Raw genomic sequence first — 18446 nt, 5'->3', positions numbered from 1 at the left:
TATTATATTGACGTTGTATACAACAATAAAAATTAATTAATTCCTTTGCCTCTCTCCGCGGGTGAGGCACACTCGAGTACATACACCGGGCTTAAGTCGGTCGGTCGATCGTTAATATTATAATAAATGTTCGCGATTCGTATTATTATTATTTTGATGTATTTTCGTTTGCCGTTCGCAGCCCGACAAAGAAGACAAGTTATTCGTGATCAAACCGATCCCGACGCTGAACGTCAAGCCTGTGATAATATTTATTAACCCCAAGTCAGGCGGCAACCAGGGTGTGAAGCTGCTGCAAAAGTTCCAATGGCACCTGAACCCCAGACAGGTATTCGATCTCAGCCGCGGTGGTCCCAGAATGGGCTTGGAACTGTACAAGAAGGTACCGAACCTCCGGGTGCTGGCGTGCGGCGGTGACGGCACTGTCGGATGGGTCCTGTCAATCCTGGACCAAATATCCAACGCTGTGTCGTTTCCGGTAGGCGTGCTACCGTTGGGCACAGGCAACGATTTGGCCAGAGCTCTTGGTTGGGGAGGCGTAAGTAGTCTATGACCATGTGTTCCATAACATATTATATTGTATTGACTCAAACTCGACTGATGCACGTTAATTGTACGACACAATTTTTTTTTCTTCTATTTCCAATAACAGATGGCCATCGCAGATGTGAACAAATCGTTATTTTATTGCTCCGAATCGATTTTATGACCATGTTGTAAACAATGTTATTACTGTTACAACCATTTTTAAGCGCAGAAATATCCGAGAATATCAATCGTTAATCGTAGAATAGGCCGAATGACGAGACGTTTTACTGAACCAGATGTATCCGTTTATGAAAATCAATATTATTCCGAGTGAATACGTTTTTTCGCTTTATTTTAATAAATTTATTATAAAAACGATTTCATTCCATCGAAACGTCGTGATTTCTGTAAGACGATTCGCAAATGAACGGACAATTTTTATTATTTTTTAGTAAACTTTTTAAGTATTAATTTAAAAAAAAAAAAAGTATTCGCCTGTTTGAGTAAGAACTGAATTTGAAATGACGTCTAATTGATGTAAAAATAATCAATATAATATTATATTAAATTCCGTTACGTCCGTAAAGAAGTTTTTATAATCATCATTCAGCGTAAACATTTTTTCGAACTACATAGTTTTATTTTTACATTGATGATTCTACCACACATTTAATTGTTTTCTGAATAATATTTTTCTGGTCCCTTTAAAAATAATTAAATTTCAACAATTTCAGAAACTTCAAAGTAAAATACATATATACTTACATGTATAAATAAATATACACGAGTATATATTTAAGTATGCAATCATACAGTTATGAAAACACATTAATAACAGTTAAAAAAAGTTATCATCAAATATAATTAAAGAATATATAAAAACGAATAATATTTGATACTAAGCTGTAGCGGATTTTAAAACCGAAAACAATAATAAATCAAAAAACAATTCTAAGCAGAGTTCAATGCAATCGTTCATTTTATCTTATCGATTTTCTGTTAGTGTTAGGTTAAGTTTTATAAGAAGAATTTTAAGCATTATCTTTTAATTTAAATCTCATGTTAATCTAAACAAAAAGTAAATCTACATTATTTATAGTATGATGATATTTATTTGGTCCATATTTGAATTATATGAACAATTATTGAAATTTTCTCATAATGATGGTACTCTCATTTTATTATCTTGATTTCAGAACGATCGCATAAGATTTTTGACATTTTTCATTAATTTTCATTACCCGCAAAAATATTAACTTATAATAAAAAGCAAGAATAATAAAAACTCGCTTTGCTCCGAAGTTTAATCAATATATTATATTCAATTGTATACATTATATTAATTTAATCGTCCAACAGTCTAAAAGATTTGTTTTTCTTCGGTAACTAAATTAATAATTGTATTTACAGGGTTATATGGATGAACCGGTATCAAAAATATTAACCAATTTAGAAGAAAGCGAAACAGTACGGTTGGACCGCTGGAACTTGGATGTGGTACCCAACGAAAATGTTAAGGGAACTGACTACGCTGGAAACGAAAATTTGCCATTAAACGTGATAAATAATTACTACTCGTTGGGAGTAGACGCTCAGATCGCACTTGAATTTCACGAAGCTAGAGGTAAGAAATTGCATAAATAACCATCAATAATCATTATTATTATGTACATAAATATCAAAACGTACAATAATCATCTTAAGGTTGGGTATAGGTATTCATTAATTTAATGTATAATACAGTGGCTCCCTAATTTTTTTGGGACACATATCCTCGAAACAAAAACAAATTAATCGGGCCTCCCATGAATAAATAAAACAACATTTTTTATTTAAATATAAGCATAATGTTTTTTGATAACAAAAAATAATTATCATTATTATTATTATTATTATTATTATTATTATTATTATTATTATTGTTATTATTATTATGACTACTCGTAAGTTAATGTGAAAAATGCGGTTGTTCTGCACATACTTGTAGTAATGCATCAATATTTGGAATCAACGTTATAACTACTATACGCATTTCTTTTTCAACATTAAATTTGGACCGGTATTTCGATTTTCAAACAGTAACCGTGGAAAATCCTGCCTCACACAAATATTATGTTGCAAATAGTATTAACATACGCAAATCTTTATTGGTAACTTCGAGATACTATTTTTTATGCTTTTCCAAAATCCTAAAAATTACAATAAAGAAATTTTATAATAATGATAATAATGCATATGAGAACAAGTTATAATTATTAGTTAAAAAAAAAAAATCCCGAATAAAATGAAGGATTATTCATAAAAGAAAACTCAAGTAAAGAAAAATTGAATTGATTATCGGCAAGGTGATTTTGTTTCATTGAAATCAGACGTTTTGTCGATCATTCTTAAATGCATCCAGTTTTTTACCTCAAAATCCATTGTAATATTATGGCGTTTCGAGTCTTAGAGTTTTCCTTAAAGTAACATCCAGTATGATCCAAAAAACTAATTTTTTTTTTATATTCCAAGACACCGAAATACAAAACGTATAAGCACACATCATGATTTTACGATTATCTATTGATGATTTCTAGTATTATATTATTATTTTGATTCGATTATTTCAGAGGCTAATCCGGAAAAGTTTAGTTCACGAATGTACAATAAGTTATTCTACGGCGTCAGAGGTGGCATCGAGTTGCTGGATCGCAAGTGGAAAGGTTTATCGGAAATGGTATTATTGGAATGCGATGGCAAAGACATGACACAACGGATCAAAGACTTAAAAGTACATGCCATATTGTTCTTGAACATTCCCAGCTATGGCGGAGGCACACGACCATGGAACAAATCGGCGGGCAACAATGCGACAGACGACGGACTTATCGAAGTCATCGGTTTAACGATCATGCAAATTGTAAGCGATTCTATACTCTACTCGTTTACATATTATAATTGCTTATAAATATGGAAATTATCGTTTATATTTTATAACAATTATTTAAATTTAACTGAAATTATTGTATTTTAACGTACCATGTACCTAATAGGATTCCTGCATTTTATCAAATACATCATTATTAACATCCCGCGCAGCAACATAATAACTTTATTATATACTCTAAGTAATAATAGTTTACGAAAAATTATACACATCTTTTTCGTGTGAAAACGAAAATATTATTTCATTTTCTACAGTCTATTTTAATTTTTAATCTTATTCATAAAACACAATGACACTCTGTCAGTGTTATTCATATTAAAGGCATATTCTTTTATAATGAAAATACTTGAAAATTAAAATTAATACAGTATGTACTTTAAACTGTACATATTTTTTTGAATAAGAAAAATCGATGTTTTACTCTGATATCGACTTTAATCGCTATAGGCGTAAGAAAAACCTTGAAACAGCTAAGACTCATCCATTTAAGCATCGTCGTTAACTTTATTTTTCTTTTAGACCCGATTGCAAACCGGAGGAACAGGGACACCTCTATGCCAATGCAAAACCGCTCGCATAATCACCAATAAATCGGTACCCATGCAAGTGGACGGTGAAGCATGCCGTCTAAAACCGTCTGTAATCACCCTAGGGTTTTTCAATCAGGCGTCTATGATGGCTAAACGACGAAAAGGCAGACAGACGCCTACTCGGTAAGTTAATAACTTGATTATTGCAAGCTCTATCAATATTTCAGCCGCAATGTATGTGATATGTTTACAAAGTTTGGATAACAATATGTCTGTGATATTTCAGAGAAACTACTATCGATAAACGCAAAGTATCTGTTCAAAGACTAAGGCTTCAAGATTACGAGCAACATCACTGTGACAAAGAACTGCTCGTCCAATCATGTTAGTTGGCCACATAATACATCCGGTTACAGTTTATAACATTACCGAAAACCCTATTCTACCCTAACTGCTTTATGATGACGTAATTATAACCGTGTTGCTGTTTCGATTGTTTTAGCTATAAATATGGGTGAAATCGAAGTGGAGCCAATTGCGGATTTAGAAACCGTGCGCAATTTGGTCGAAAAATTAGAACTGAACAGCGGCTTATCAAAAGATCACGTGGGCAACGTCATGCCGAAATTATCGCCAGACTGGTGTTTCGTCGACTGTACGTATTATCGGTATTTAGTTGTTATTGGGATAATTTGATCATCAAATGTAATACGCGTCGCACTTATTGCAGGTTGCACGGCTGAACGGTTCTTCAGGATCGACCGAGCACAGGAAAGCCTTCACTACCTTATAGACATCACACACGACCAGTTGTTTATATTAGACGATCCGCAAGGGCCGCCTTCTACAGAAGAAGACTTGACTGTGGTTCTGAAAGCAAAAGAATCTTCCGAAGATTTAGGAGCACAAGACATGACAAGGTCAGTAAAATAATCATTAAACCCGTCGACGGTCAGGTAAGTGGAGCATCTTTTTAAAGGGTTATTGTTATTGGTGTTTAAAGCATGCTGGTTAAATCGGAGGTAAATCGATTGGAGAATATCACAAGACAGTCGACGGTCGCGTTTCAACAAAATGAAGCAACGACCAATGAATGCAATCATTCCATGAGAGCTAGGTACAACGCACTATAGATTATTAATCATATCACTATTATAACGTATTTTTTTCTCAATATATAATAGTACGTTTGTTTTTTCCAAATATTTTATATCATATTTTAAATCATTTGATTTTACAAAAATTAATTTTTCACTTAAAATTTTTTAAAATAAATATGCATTTACGCATTATCTGAACACAATAATTTAATCGTATTGTAAAGGATAATACACTGGATATTTGAGCGGTACTGGTTTGCGTACAAATATCAAAAAGACAACTTGATTGGGCACAAAACTACAACTCGTTTGGGAACAGTCGAGTCGTAATCATTCACATGGTTTGCGCACATTTACCTTTTAGACTTTAATAGTTTAATACCTTGCATATTAATATTTCTTTATTATTAAAGTACTTGCATACATTTTCCTTTACCCTTAACAGACTTTGGACTGTCTATGAATGTATTCAAATGTGTGGTTAGAAATGTATGTTAATTGCTTATTAATAATTGTAATAAATAATATTTAATACTTGTTCAAGTTAAAAATGCATGTTAATTTTAATTTTAATATAATATGATTTGTATATATACGTATAATATATACGGATAATATATACATGTCTATTATTTTTTGCAATAAAAGTTTCCCATTATTTGAATGTATTTAATTTGGTCTATTTCGTCAGATGTATATTTTGTCCATTAGTTTATGCGATGTTCAACTGATTCTATTGACTCCTTACGGCGATAATTATTTATATTTTTGTTGAATGATGTTATTTTTAATTATGTTTCGCTTTGTATTTTAAGAATTACACTTATTACCTGGTGTATGTGGGGATGTGGAGTGTAAAATTGTTGGTTAAAATGTCTATGAAATACTTCTAAACCGTTCGTAGTTCGAGGCTCGTTTTTTGGATGTCCTGGCCATAACGTAGGATTAAATTTTGAATCGGGAATTATATATTTTTCAAGAACGTAGTTGGAAATGAAAAATCTGACGTTGAGCAATCTGATATTAATTGTGTAAAGGCATCTTTTACTTCTTCTGGAGGTAAATACGGCAAACCAAAAAAACTTTTAAGCCAATTACCAATATTGGAATTTTTGTTATTATACTCAAGTAATAATTGTTTGTTACTTTGAATGTGCTGAAACTAACTTTGAGCTAAATGAAAAGTACAAGCCACAATTTTACAATGGGGATAAAGATTTAGTAAAGCATAGTGTGCGGATATCTCAAAATCTACATGGAACTCTTTAATATTTACTTCTTGGTTAAGCGTATAAACACAAAGATCCTGAATTGTTATCCACATTGTATTAAACGTTGAAATTGACTTACTCTTCAAAAAAATATTATTTTCGTGTACGCAAACCAGTTGTATATTTAACATAACCGTGTGCGCAGAGTTCCGATTTTTCAGGTAAAAATTATGAATTGTGCGCAAACAAGTTGCAGCCGGATTTTATAAGTAATGAGTAGGGGGCATGGTGAGACAATGTAAATAGATAAATGAGAAATAAATTCTAGCAGTTCATACCGAGGTATAACGAAGAAAAATGTTGCATGTAACGTTTTTATTCTGCAGTTTTATTCTCTAATCATTCTGATAATATGAATCATGTTATCATCAACAGTTCTCTCTATTTTGTTATCAAAACGAACAATATAATCGCCATATTTTTTTTTAGTATAGTATAATTTATTAAACTATACATATTTATTATATTATATGAATTAGAAGAAAAAAATACAAATTCCGACATTAATGATATTTATAAGACAATACGTTTAAGTAATTCTTTTAAATATTTAACTTGAAATGAATATGTGGGGCCATATGAGACGGGGCTTGGTGAGACACATTTTTTTATAAGTATTACACTACTATAAAGAAAAAATAGACCATAAGAAATAAATATTTATAATAATATTTTAAATAAAATTATTATTTTATTTTGTATTTTTTAATCAAATTAAAATAAAGAAAAGATAATAACTTTTTTTAGTAACAAAAATTGAATGAATTGTGTCTATTTGTAAATTGAGTGTCTTACTGATGCCCCTCTATACGGGCTCTCCCCTATACGTGTTATTTCGATCTTAAATTTTTTAATAAAAATGCTAATAGATTTCCTACCAAAACAATTAAATATATAATTGAAAAATACTAATTCAGTGTAATATTTAAAACAAAAGTACTTTTGAGAATATTAGTTTTTAAATTCATACATAATATTTTTTAAATAATATGCATGATATACCTTCTTTTTTTCTATAATTTTGCATGTTCATTTAGTGATGTATACAGTCGTCTATTTAATTTACAATCAAATGAAGATAAGTAAGTAATATTATATTTTTTAGTTAATAAACCTTAGTATTTTAAGTTAGAAAAATAATTCGCAATTAAATTGCTGAAAATATATTCATACATAGGATATATTTTTGCGTATAATTAGCTTTGTAAGTATATACATTAGTTTTAATTTCACAAGAGTGGATAGGATGTAAAAAAACTACACAACCCGATTAATTAGTGGATCCTTATTATAAGTATTTATTCTAAAATGTTTTTGTTTTGATTTTTTTTTACAGCCATTACAGTCAAGTACGAACTTCTGATAAAATAATCGAAGCGGCTAAAACAGGGAACTTAAACATGGTAATATTTTAACAATAAATACAAAAAACCAACTCTAACCATACCTCTATTCTATATTTATATATATGCTCTGTGAAATGTGTTTTTCTTATGCGAAATCCTTGTATAATGTATGCACATTTATATTATTTTATTGTTTGTATATGTACATTTTATTCAAATTTTCCATCCATTGTACTATTTTGATTTCCTTTTTAAAATCGAATTTACATGTTTTCTATATTTATTTAACCGTAAGTGTCATTCTTACATCTTGTACTCACGTTCGAATTGCATCCTAAATCCCTTATCGCGTCATGTTTTAGTACACGCGTAATGCAGCTTAAAACAAGTTCTATGCGCGTTTGTTTTGCGAAACGTTGACTCGGCGCTCGTGTTAGAAAATAACCACCTCGTTGTTTTATCTCATTCGTTTTCAGAATTCCTGAAAACTTACTTCGGTTCCGACCGCGGTGTCCACCTTTGAACACTTATGGTTGTTTTTTTTTCGGATAGTGAATCTGCAACAAGTACCTTATAATCGTTTTATGAATGCGGGGATTTATCCTTGCCCTCGAATGGTGTTCAAACAGTACACGGTGCAATCACTTTATCATAATAGACTTGTAATTGTGCATTTTTCAGCTGAGAAATCTATTCGAAATGGGTTACTCTTTGATGTCCATCAACAAAGATGGGCAAACGGCATTACACGTAGCAAGTCAGCGCGGAGATTCAAACCTGGTGCGGTACATACTGGCCAATGCGCCGTCGAACATTGTTTCAATCAAAGACAATCAAGAGTAAGTAACGACTCATACAATTTTGGTAATAACATAACAATTTTAAAGCGTAACAAGTAATGGTGGGAGGGGAAGAAAGGGTCAACCTGAAAAGTCTCTTTTGGTATAAGTACGTAATTACGTAAGTCATAAGAATTAGTACATTTTACAACTATCATATTATTTTTTGAACCTATAGTCTAATTTGAAGTAGTATTTTAAAAAAATATTATATTTGAAATGTATATATCTAGAAAAATTGTTAATAAATTAAATTAAACTATGCTCAACAACGGCTCATAATAACAGATTACTCATACACGGTACAAAGTACCAGTGATTCGGGAATATTACTATTAACGCTGATCAGAAGTAGTCAGAAATGTTGATTATCAAATAAAACAACTGAATCGAATCTATTGTTATGACGGTTTTGTATTGGTTAAAGGTTATCCAAAACCTATTGGCCTCGTTCGTATACAATTTGCATATGGATAAAAAATTATAGGGTACAATGTCATACGCTGAACGTGACGGAACAAACTTAAAACGAAACAGAAGTAAGAAGCTGAATATTAAGTGCCCGTGTGAATACAGAGTTTTCGCTTTGCGCTTATACAGACAACAACACCAAATGACTCCCTGTGTACCTATTAACTTATATACATAGCATTCAAGTGGTTACCGAATAAATGTTGAGAACAATTTTATATAAGTGCGAATGAAATCGAATACTTATTTTACGTTTTGCAAAAACGAAACTTTTAGGATGCTTGCAGTACTTGCTATACGCGAAATTGGTTTTCCTCGAATCTTTTATTTACTAATGTTGCGCTATTTTTAAAATTCGAATAAATTCCAAGAATTGTTCGATGCGCACAAAGATCAAATTTTTCGTGATCAACGTACTTCATAAGAAAATACATTTCTCATTAAAATGATGATTTTAAAAATTATTTAATAAAAACGAGTGTTACCTGTTGTATTTAAATGTAATAAATCGATAAAATTCATAAATCCAAACATTCAAGGCCTTTAAAATATGACTTTTAATATCGTTTAAATAAAACTATAAGTGAGGTATTTTGATTAGCTTTTGTTATTTTACCGGGTGAGATAATCCTAAAAATGTGAGCAGGAACTCCAAAAACATCCGGTGTGGGACTTGGGTATCCAAAATGTATCCTTTTACGCGATATCTACCGCGGAATTTGTGAGTAAGAACAGGTGTTACTCCTAAATCCAATCGTGACATGCTTCGCTACGTCTCTAAAAAATAAATCCGATTTAAATATAAATAAAAATGTATCCATGCGAATATCGTTAAAACCGAAATTTATACGCTTATATTATAGTTCGTTAAAAGTGTTAAAGTTTTGAATCAAAGCAAAAATACCGTTGACAAAATGTCCAAAAAGAACAATATTCGTACGTTAAAAACAGCCCGTAAAAAACTAATTTGTTTTCAAATATAAATGTTTATTCATATTTGTTGAAACGCTGGGTACTATTAGCCCGCTCGATTTGCTCGTAAACTAAAAAACTAAAGATTATTTGAGTGACGTTATAATTAAAAAAAAAAAATGTTTAACTTAAAATCTAAATAAAATTAATTTTTAAAAAAATCACATTCTACCGGTGAAAAACATAAATATTTCTTTTTATTTATGTTTAACGTTAAAAAAAATTCAAATTTTTGCCTTGTCAAAAACAATATTTATTCCCATGAAAACAATTTAAATAGGCGTTTATATTTCCAACAACTAAAATAGAACTATTTCGCTCACATAAAAGGTATAATATTATTATTTCTTTTTCTCTTCGTTCATTATATTCACTGGCAAATTTTAAATATGAATCATACAATTAATTTTTGTTTTTCATTATTTATATTTTATATTTTACTATCTACGGTTTTTTTTTTTTTTTTAAATATTTACACATTTTATCTTCATCGATTCAAGAAATGAAAACAGACTAACCGTTTATCATGTAAAAATGCTTTTTATATTTTAATTTTAATTTTTATAACGGGTACCGTTTTTTCTGACATTCTTAGCCATACAGTACCCGGCTTTGTGGAGTTACAGAGGATGCAATGCACCGGGACTTGAAGGCTGAAATTTTTTTATCGGCTTCTGATGCAGGTCCTTGATTTTTTTTATGGCCTAGAATAAAAAAATGTGATTAAATTGAAATCATTTTCATGTCAAATACTGAACAATGGATCCGAGAAAAAAAAATTTTTTAAATATATTATCTTAAAATATATGAACGATTTGTGTTCGTTTACTTGTGCTCTTTAGAATTACTGGATAAGCGTAGACTCCTTCATAAATACCCAATCGATGGCAATCTGCTATATTTCTTCATTGAAGGGGACTTTTCAGTCCAGTCGGGGCCTACGCTATCGCATAATAATTTTATCCGAATGACCATGTGTCGTGTTTTTCTCCAGGGGACAGACAGCTCTGCACGTGGCCGTCAAAAACGGCGAACGCAAGATCTGCTACCTGCTGGTGTCGGCCGGGGCGCCGTTACTGGCTGTCGACAAACACGACCGGACCGCTCAACAGATTGCCGAACAAACCCGAGACTACGACCTTGCCAAGTACTTGGAATGTAAGTACCTTGCTGCAATTTTATTCAGTATATATTTCAGGGGGAAAATAACAGGGGTAGATGATAACCTTTTGGAGAAAATAATAATACCTTCACCGATTTTTTTTTCCAATGTAACGAATTTACCAAAATTGGTTTTTACCATATACCCCCTTGGAAATTGACGATGAATCTCTTCCATCTCGGGATAGAAGGTCTGACATAAACATTGGTTCGATACACACGTACTAAGTTCCCATCTTAGAACCACCCTCGCAGTAGTATCTTATATTGTACAGATTTGTGGCACCGGCGGATATAGATATACGTGAATTCTCCCCAAACTCCACTTGCCCCGTATAAACACTGTATTATTGTAACAAATTTGAATATTCTATGCTCTCACGGCATGCAGAATGCACTTAGCAAATGCATTTTCTCGTTTATGCTACTTTTCCGATAAGCGGCTGCGGAATCTTATACTGCTGCGACACGTTACGTTCGACCGTTCAAATCGTTTTCTATAACTTTGAAAATTATGACGTTTTTTATTTTCATTTTTCATTTGTTTGTTTTTTAGACAGAAGACAAGACGTCGATTTTACTTAAGGATTTAAACCGATACACGGTCTGTATTTCTTTAGAGAAAAATATGAACAGCTTAAAATTATTTAATACGTATACAGTAGTAAAAACAATTATATACGACCTCTAAAAAATTAAAAAACCGTAAGTCAGCTTGAGCCCTTCCGTAGTTCCATGACCTATTTATGTATACGCGTATGCTTTTACACAACCGAACAACGGCATAATAATAAAAATATATTCGATCGTAAACCTACGAAGCATTGAATGCAAAACATATGCAATAATAATATATTATAACAACTTGAACCTTATTTGCATATGCCGTTATTGCACATATTATAATTCTTATTTTTTCTTACATTCACTGCTCTTGGAAAAACTTTGTACGATATTCAATATATGTTATGGAAATGAATATATATATATATATATATATATATAATATATATCTGTGTGTGTGTAAGTACAGATATATTATATTCAATATATTTATCCCTCGATCGCGTAGAAGTGTACTACTATAACAGAGTGTGGGGCTAACCTATACAGGCGTAATATTAGTTGAACCAGTAATTATATTGTCCATACTATTATTTATCTGGTAGCTTTTATCCTTCACATTAACGTTAAGTGTTATCGTAGATAATAGAATTATTACTATCTATTTTAGAGATATTCACTGTTATAGGTACTTTACGGAAAACGTACACTGTGGCTTCTATATAATTATAATAATTGTTGTAACGACGTGGAGTTGTTTATTAATCGTTAAAACATAATTATTGCACGTTAAAGCAATAATAACAATACTATTCCTTTACTAAATAATTAAACGCTTTTAATCCGACTATACAATGGGATTATGACGTGTCCTGAATAATTGACTAACAGGGTTACGTCGCTCTCGGCTGCGACTTCATTTTTAAGTTCGTTGTGGGTTTTCCGAAATAAAATAAAACGACTGCATTATTGTAGCATTATAACGTCGGTGAACGCGCGTACACGAAATTAACATGAGCGTGCGCGTGTCTGAATTATTCAGACAACACATCCCTTGTAACCTCATCTGAGCTAATTTTTTCAGAATACGTTGACGCTCGAAGCGGGTTTTTTGTTGTTAAGTGTTTGTATGCGTATGTGAATTCTTTTGTAATCGTGTGCGTGTGTGTATGTACTCATATTCATTGTTCGGAAAAAAAAAATTTAAAATACGAGTAGCTCTTTTGTGTTTAACTTTTATGTTTATAAAGATGGACTGTAAAATTACTGCTGTAGAAGCGTAGAACAATAAAAATATAAAAATAAAACAATTTACCACCGCTACACGTATAAAAGTACAATATTTCCGCTGTATATTGGGAAATAAATATATTATTTGAACCCTTGATCTAACGATTTTTACAACTAAACGTATACATGCGCATATCATGTACCAGAAATAAATATATATTGTGAAACTCGACCGCTATATTATTGTTGTACTCTTGTTATATACTTTCAACTTTTATAAATAGCACCTCGCGATTAACATGTCAGCAGTGCCAATGGAACTCGTTTTTAATTGAACCTTGTGACCTTTTTTTTTTTGTAATTACACGCATTATTTTTTTTTTAAAAATATCGAATTGTACTTCGAACCACGGTCTAGCATTATATATGTATACTTATTTATTGAGTTTTTCCGAATATAAAACAAAATAAAATTTTTTAATTCATTTTAGAATTCAATACAATAGTTAAGTCGAACATTTTGCAACGGTTAACCCTACACATAGAATATATATGCATATCCATTTGCTAGGTTCGCATCCAATTAAATTACCATTGTGGTCGTCACTCATTAACGTCAACATCAACAGTTGAATTGTATCGATCTCTCTTACGCAATATAGAGAACCTAAATTGAAATTAATTTTTTATAACTTGACTACACTGCTCTTCATGTAGAAAGTTGTCTCGTTCAAAATACCAGGTATATACTTGTTTTATGTTTACATATCTAATACATATTGTGTACGTATACATTGTGCATTAAAAGTTATTAAAAAATAAAATTCCGCCAGTCAAAAACTTTTGCCCGAAATCGTTTAACTCAAAACTCACTACCACCGCAAAATTAAATTCCATTGTTTGTAACAATTGCGCATTCCATAACCTTCTAAATCCTATCCCGATTATAACCAAAATATCGATGGACAAAGCCCGTTCAAATCAACTTATAAATATTATCCAACGTGTGGCTAAACTTATAAAACTACACATTTTATAACCGCACTTAAAAACAGCAATATTCGGAAGTGTTATAGAACAGTATTTTCAAATCCAAAACAAAATAATAAAATAGTTTAAAACTGTGAAGTTTCTGTTTTGTGTTCACCATATTACCATTTGTCAACGTTCAACGTTATTCATTCGTAAAACATACGATAATGAATGATAACATCGTCTGAATCGATTGTTAATACGATGTAACACAACATAGAATATGAAATCCAAAAATTAGGAACCATAATTTAGATAATATGAGTACGATTCGATCATTTTTCCTACACAAAGAGCTTTCGGGAACCAATTCTCGAGTATTGTAAAATTGATTATATACCTACTTTTAAGAAATTTGACAAAGTGTATCAAAGAAAAAGAGAAAAAAAATACGCCACTTCAAGCATAATATAAAAGTCCCGTATCACTCGATATTTCTTTCAAACAAAATTGTTACAGTGACCGTTGAGTATTTATAAGAGATCCTCAACTTACACACCGAACGGTAGATGTACGCCATAGAGTATTATAGTGCATTCACTATCTCGATCTTGATGCCACGCGCCAAAAGGTTTGGATGTCAGTTTGGAGACTACGGGACAATGGTCGTCTGGTGATTCCTGTTCATTTAACCGTACAGATTAAATCGAGTGATTCCGCCTTTCAGTTCTGTATACAATAGTAATGTACTTCAAAATCGACTCAAATGCCTTAGGAAAATTAGCTCTGCCGACCGGAAACGTTTACGTTAAATCACGAAAACCAAATTTATTGCTTTGATAACATTTCTTTGCGTATAAGACACCAATATATTATTTAATGTGTGTACACTATATAAAATGTTGCGACGACACATACTCTTTGAGATCAAATAACCCGGATAATCAATTGCACTATTACGTCTACCCTTCAGCGTTTAATGTTTAGATAATTTATGTTATCGTTTTACTAATGATGTGGTCATATTGATATGTTTCAGGCCAAGCTCAGTTCGTATCTTTTGCGGACCAAACAGAGACGTCGGTCTAGACGGACTTCTTCGGAATACGAGTAGACAACGTCAAAAAAAAAAAAAAAATATTTTAATTCATAAAATTATTGAATTTCACATTTTAATTATTATTTTTTGTAAATCCTATATAATAAATACAATATACACAATTAAAAGTCTTCGGAAGAAGTATAAAAAAAGCACACTAAGTCAATTAGAAAAAAGAGAAATTATATTTCATGTCTTACGTACGTTTTATTATTATTATTTTTATTATAATTTTACTTACTCGTTCGTCGCAGATGAATTTAAACGCATTGTTTTCTTCGTCGTATTTACATATTGATACAAACCGTGTTTATCGTATTACACGTTTGAACGCTTTGTTTTTTTTTTCTGTTTTGTTTTTTAAATTCAAGGCCTTACGTCTTTTTATGTAACACACAAATTCGCCACGACAAAACGACGCATACACGTCATACACCACGAGTTTCCTCAAAACCAAATTATACTTCGTGATAAAATGTTCTCCACCGCAACACTTGTATTACACTTTTACTGGTCTTGATTGCAAAATCGTTAAATTGCGACCAAGCTTTGCTCATATTCGTACACTCACTAATAACGCACTCGCGACGAAACTCATCATCTCGGAATAATGATCGTCGAGTACACGTGAGGTCTTTTAGGTAAATACACGTACAGTTCAACCCCCTCATCCTTATCATCGTAAGTTATTATGCGTTTCCCGAGGTTTTCTCCTCGTCTCGCTCGTACACTACCGAACGTCTGTGCCCGTCGAAGTCGGAATTCGATTTCGTTGAAATTCATTTTGACGATAAACGTATAGTGTCCGCGAGAGAAAGATGCCATGCTCAAGATCGGAACTTTGACTTGTTAGAAAAACCAATGAAACTATTAAGACGCATAAATCGTCTGTGCTCTTCGCCGGAACCCCGAAACAACAATCGTGTTTTCAGCCATCCGTTTAGATACGATCTTAGCGGCGACTTGGTCGTATTATTCATGCACAGTTAGCCGTACACACGCGTAATTATCAGCAACGGTGACTATAATATTATTTATTACACGAACGGAATCCATTTTTTTATCCATTCCCGTGCCGCGTCAGCCCGGAACAACGGGACTTTTGGCCGGAAATTGTGTGCCTGCGTTTCCGACGTGTACCTGTCCCGTGCGCGGTCGTCGAACAAAAATTCGCACATGCCACGCGAGTGGTGGTACACGATAACGTCATAAGGGATGACACCAGTTCCGGTGACCGGTGTATCCGAACATATTGCTTACATTCCCTCGTTTCCAGCGCACGCAGCATCAAGACGAACGATGTAATAATATGCCGTATTATTATCATGTAAATTCGAGCGGGTCGTTCGCGTCGTCTGCGCGCGGCCGAGGAATGACGCGCGTAGTTGATCGGAAGGAAAGAGGACGAGACGTAGGTATGCGCGTGTAACATTATCAGCAGACCGTGTATACTGTATACAACCTACACACACCACTCGGATAAAATCAATACAAAACGTTGAAAATAAACACATTAATATCGTTATAAGCGAATACATTATTATTACTATTACTATTATTATTATTATTGTTATTATCAAACGGTCTCGTCGTCGCTCCGTCGCGTATTTATTATACCTATGTATTTTTATACGAACGCGTGTATATATATATATATGTATATATTATTCGCGAGTCTTTCGAAAATACCATTCGAGCTTATCTCTGGCTCTCTCTCTCTCTCTCACACACACACACACACACACTCTCTCACCCTCTATCTTTATCTCGGCGATACACACAAACTTCACGGTGGTTCCTCCTGCGGCGTGTACGCATAACCATGTAATATACCTACCCCTGCTAGGGATTTTTTTCGATTCTCGGCACTTGTGTGGGAGTGTTGTACCTCTATACATGCGGTCCACCGACGCGACTATGATTATGTCAACAATGCTCCGGGGTCTTTGAAAAACACAAAGTTTTATATAAAACTCGTCGGAGCTTTTACTTTAATTTCATTTTCTTATTTTTTTTTTTTTTTATAGTTCAACGAAAAACGAGAAAATTCCCGAAGGCATCCGATTCTCGTATACAATATTATATTATCAACTGTATATATATATACATACAATAGGTACCTATTACTACGCTTCACCTCATTCGAGGCTTCAGGTCTGACGACAAATTGCGCGTGTACCACTCACCCACTATATCGTACCGGTGTGACCGATGTGCGATAAGAAACGAAAAACGTGCTCGAATCCATTCCCTATGCAGTAGCCCGACCCAAATCATATTTCAACCATTCAACTAAAAAAATTTCAACAGTAAAAATACCTAATAATAATAATAAATGTCGTATGAATCCTTAAACCGCGATCACCGATCGAGATACAATAAGTCGGTTAGTGCGACAGCTAACGTATCGACACGATTCTGCGTGGGAATTGGATACGGTTACGTGAATAATATCAATAACAACATACAATATTTTTTACTAGTCAATTCGGTACCATCATACGTGATCCCTGTTATAAACGCATACCTATAAACAATATATCTTATACGATTCGAAAGCGCGACAAATATGGTGAAATGTTTGATATCCTTTTCTCAGCCCCCGATACAATCCGTGACAACGTTTCTTTTCTTTTCGGGTAAATAATAAAGTTATTGGTGTGTAGTACAATTTTCAATGGAATCAAAACTTTCTAACTTTTCCTAACTCTCTCTCATTATCTCACTTTTTCTCCACCCCTTCACCGTAAACCAAATCCCTTAAGTGACGTAAGAAAACGGGCATGAGGTGATGTCGATTACGTGACTTACTAACGAAATTAGATGACTAGAAAAAAAAACATAATAAAATTAATATAACTAGTACATGAAACACATTTTAACAAATGTTGGTAAATAGGCATTTTCTATATAATATACTTTGTAGTCCGACTTGATGTTATAGGAATATAATGACTCCGTTAAATAAAACAAAAATACGAGTAATTCGGAATTATAAAAAAATAAAAATATAATAATTTCGATTTTATTATAAAATTATTATTAACAATTTTTATTATTATCAATTCTTTTTTTTAATTTTCGCACCTAATAATTATATATTGGTAGCAATTTTATTATAGTAAAGATTTGAACACCTTAACCTGCAATGAATTTTTTTTTTTTTAATTTGTATTGAAATAAATATTTATTCTAGTGTTTTATACTGAATGATACATAATTATTATTGTTATTATTGTAATTATTATTATTATTATTATTATTATTATTATTAATATTATACTGTAAACACTATTTTTTGGAAAATCTTAAATTATCGTATTTTTAAATTTTATTAATATAAATGTTATTATGATTATATTATAGAATTATAGATAATTATATTACTACTATCATACTATATATTATACATGTATAATTATATTTACCGCCTTATT

General features: G+C 32.1%; 1 protein-coding gene across 4 annotated transcripts in view; it reads left to right on the top strand.

Moving 5' to 3' along the window:
- The window catches only part of LOC112684159 (eye-specific diacylglycerol kinase), a 156913-nt gene extending 138888 nt beyond the window's left edge, over positions 1–18025 (top strand). The window contains exons 7-20 of one of the 4 annotated variants that reach the window (XM_025555530.1): positions 182–538; positions 1939–2152; positions 3138–3427; positions 3974–4167; positions 4271–4368; positions 4487–4639; positions 4715–4904; positions 4988–5101; positions 7393–7437; positions 7692–7758; positions 8383–8540; positions 10978–11141; positions 11701–11748; positions 14950–18025. In XM_025555530.1, the coding sequence (XP_025411315.1) occupies positions 182–538; positions 1939–2152; positions 3138–3427; positions 3974–4167; positions 4271–4368; positions 4487–4639; positions 4715–4904; positions 4988–5101; positions 7393–7437; positions 7692–7758; positions 8383–8540; positions 10978–11141; positions 11701–11729 (2073 nt within the window). In that variant the 3' untranslated portion in view covers positions 11730–11748; positions 14950–18025. The remainder of the gene's footprint in view (positions 1–181; positions 539–1938; positions 2153–3137; positions 3428–3973; positions 4168–4270; positions 4369–4486; positions 4640–4714; positions 4905–4987; positions 5102–7392; positions 7438–7691; positions 7759–8382; positions 8541–10977; positions 11142–11700; positions 11749–14949) is intronic. The other 3 variants (XM_025555517.1, XM_025555524.1, XM_025555538.1) reach the window with 3 other exon arrangements.
- The last annotated feature ends 421 nt before the right edge of the window (positions 18026–18446 follow it).

Source organism: Sipha flava, unplaced genomic scaffold (genome assembly GCF_003268045.1).
Source record: "Sipha flava isolate LNK unplaced genomic scaffold, YSA_version1 104_pilon_pilon, whole genome shotgun sequence".
Taxonomy (NCBI): Eukaryota; Metazoa; Arthropoda; class Insecta; order Hemiptera; family Aphididae; genus Sipha; species Sipha flava.
Note: the sequence above shows the minus strand (reverse complement) of the source record. Positions and strands in the feature narration are given on the sequence as shown.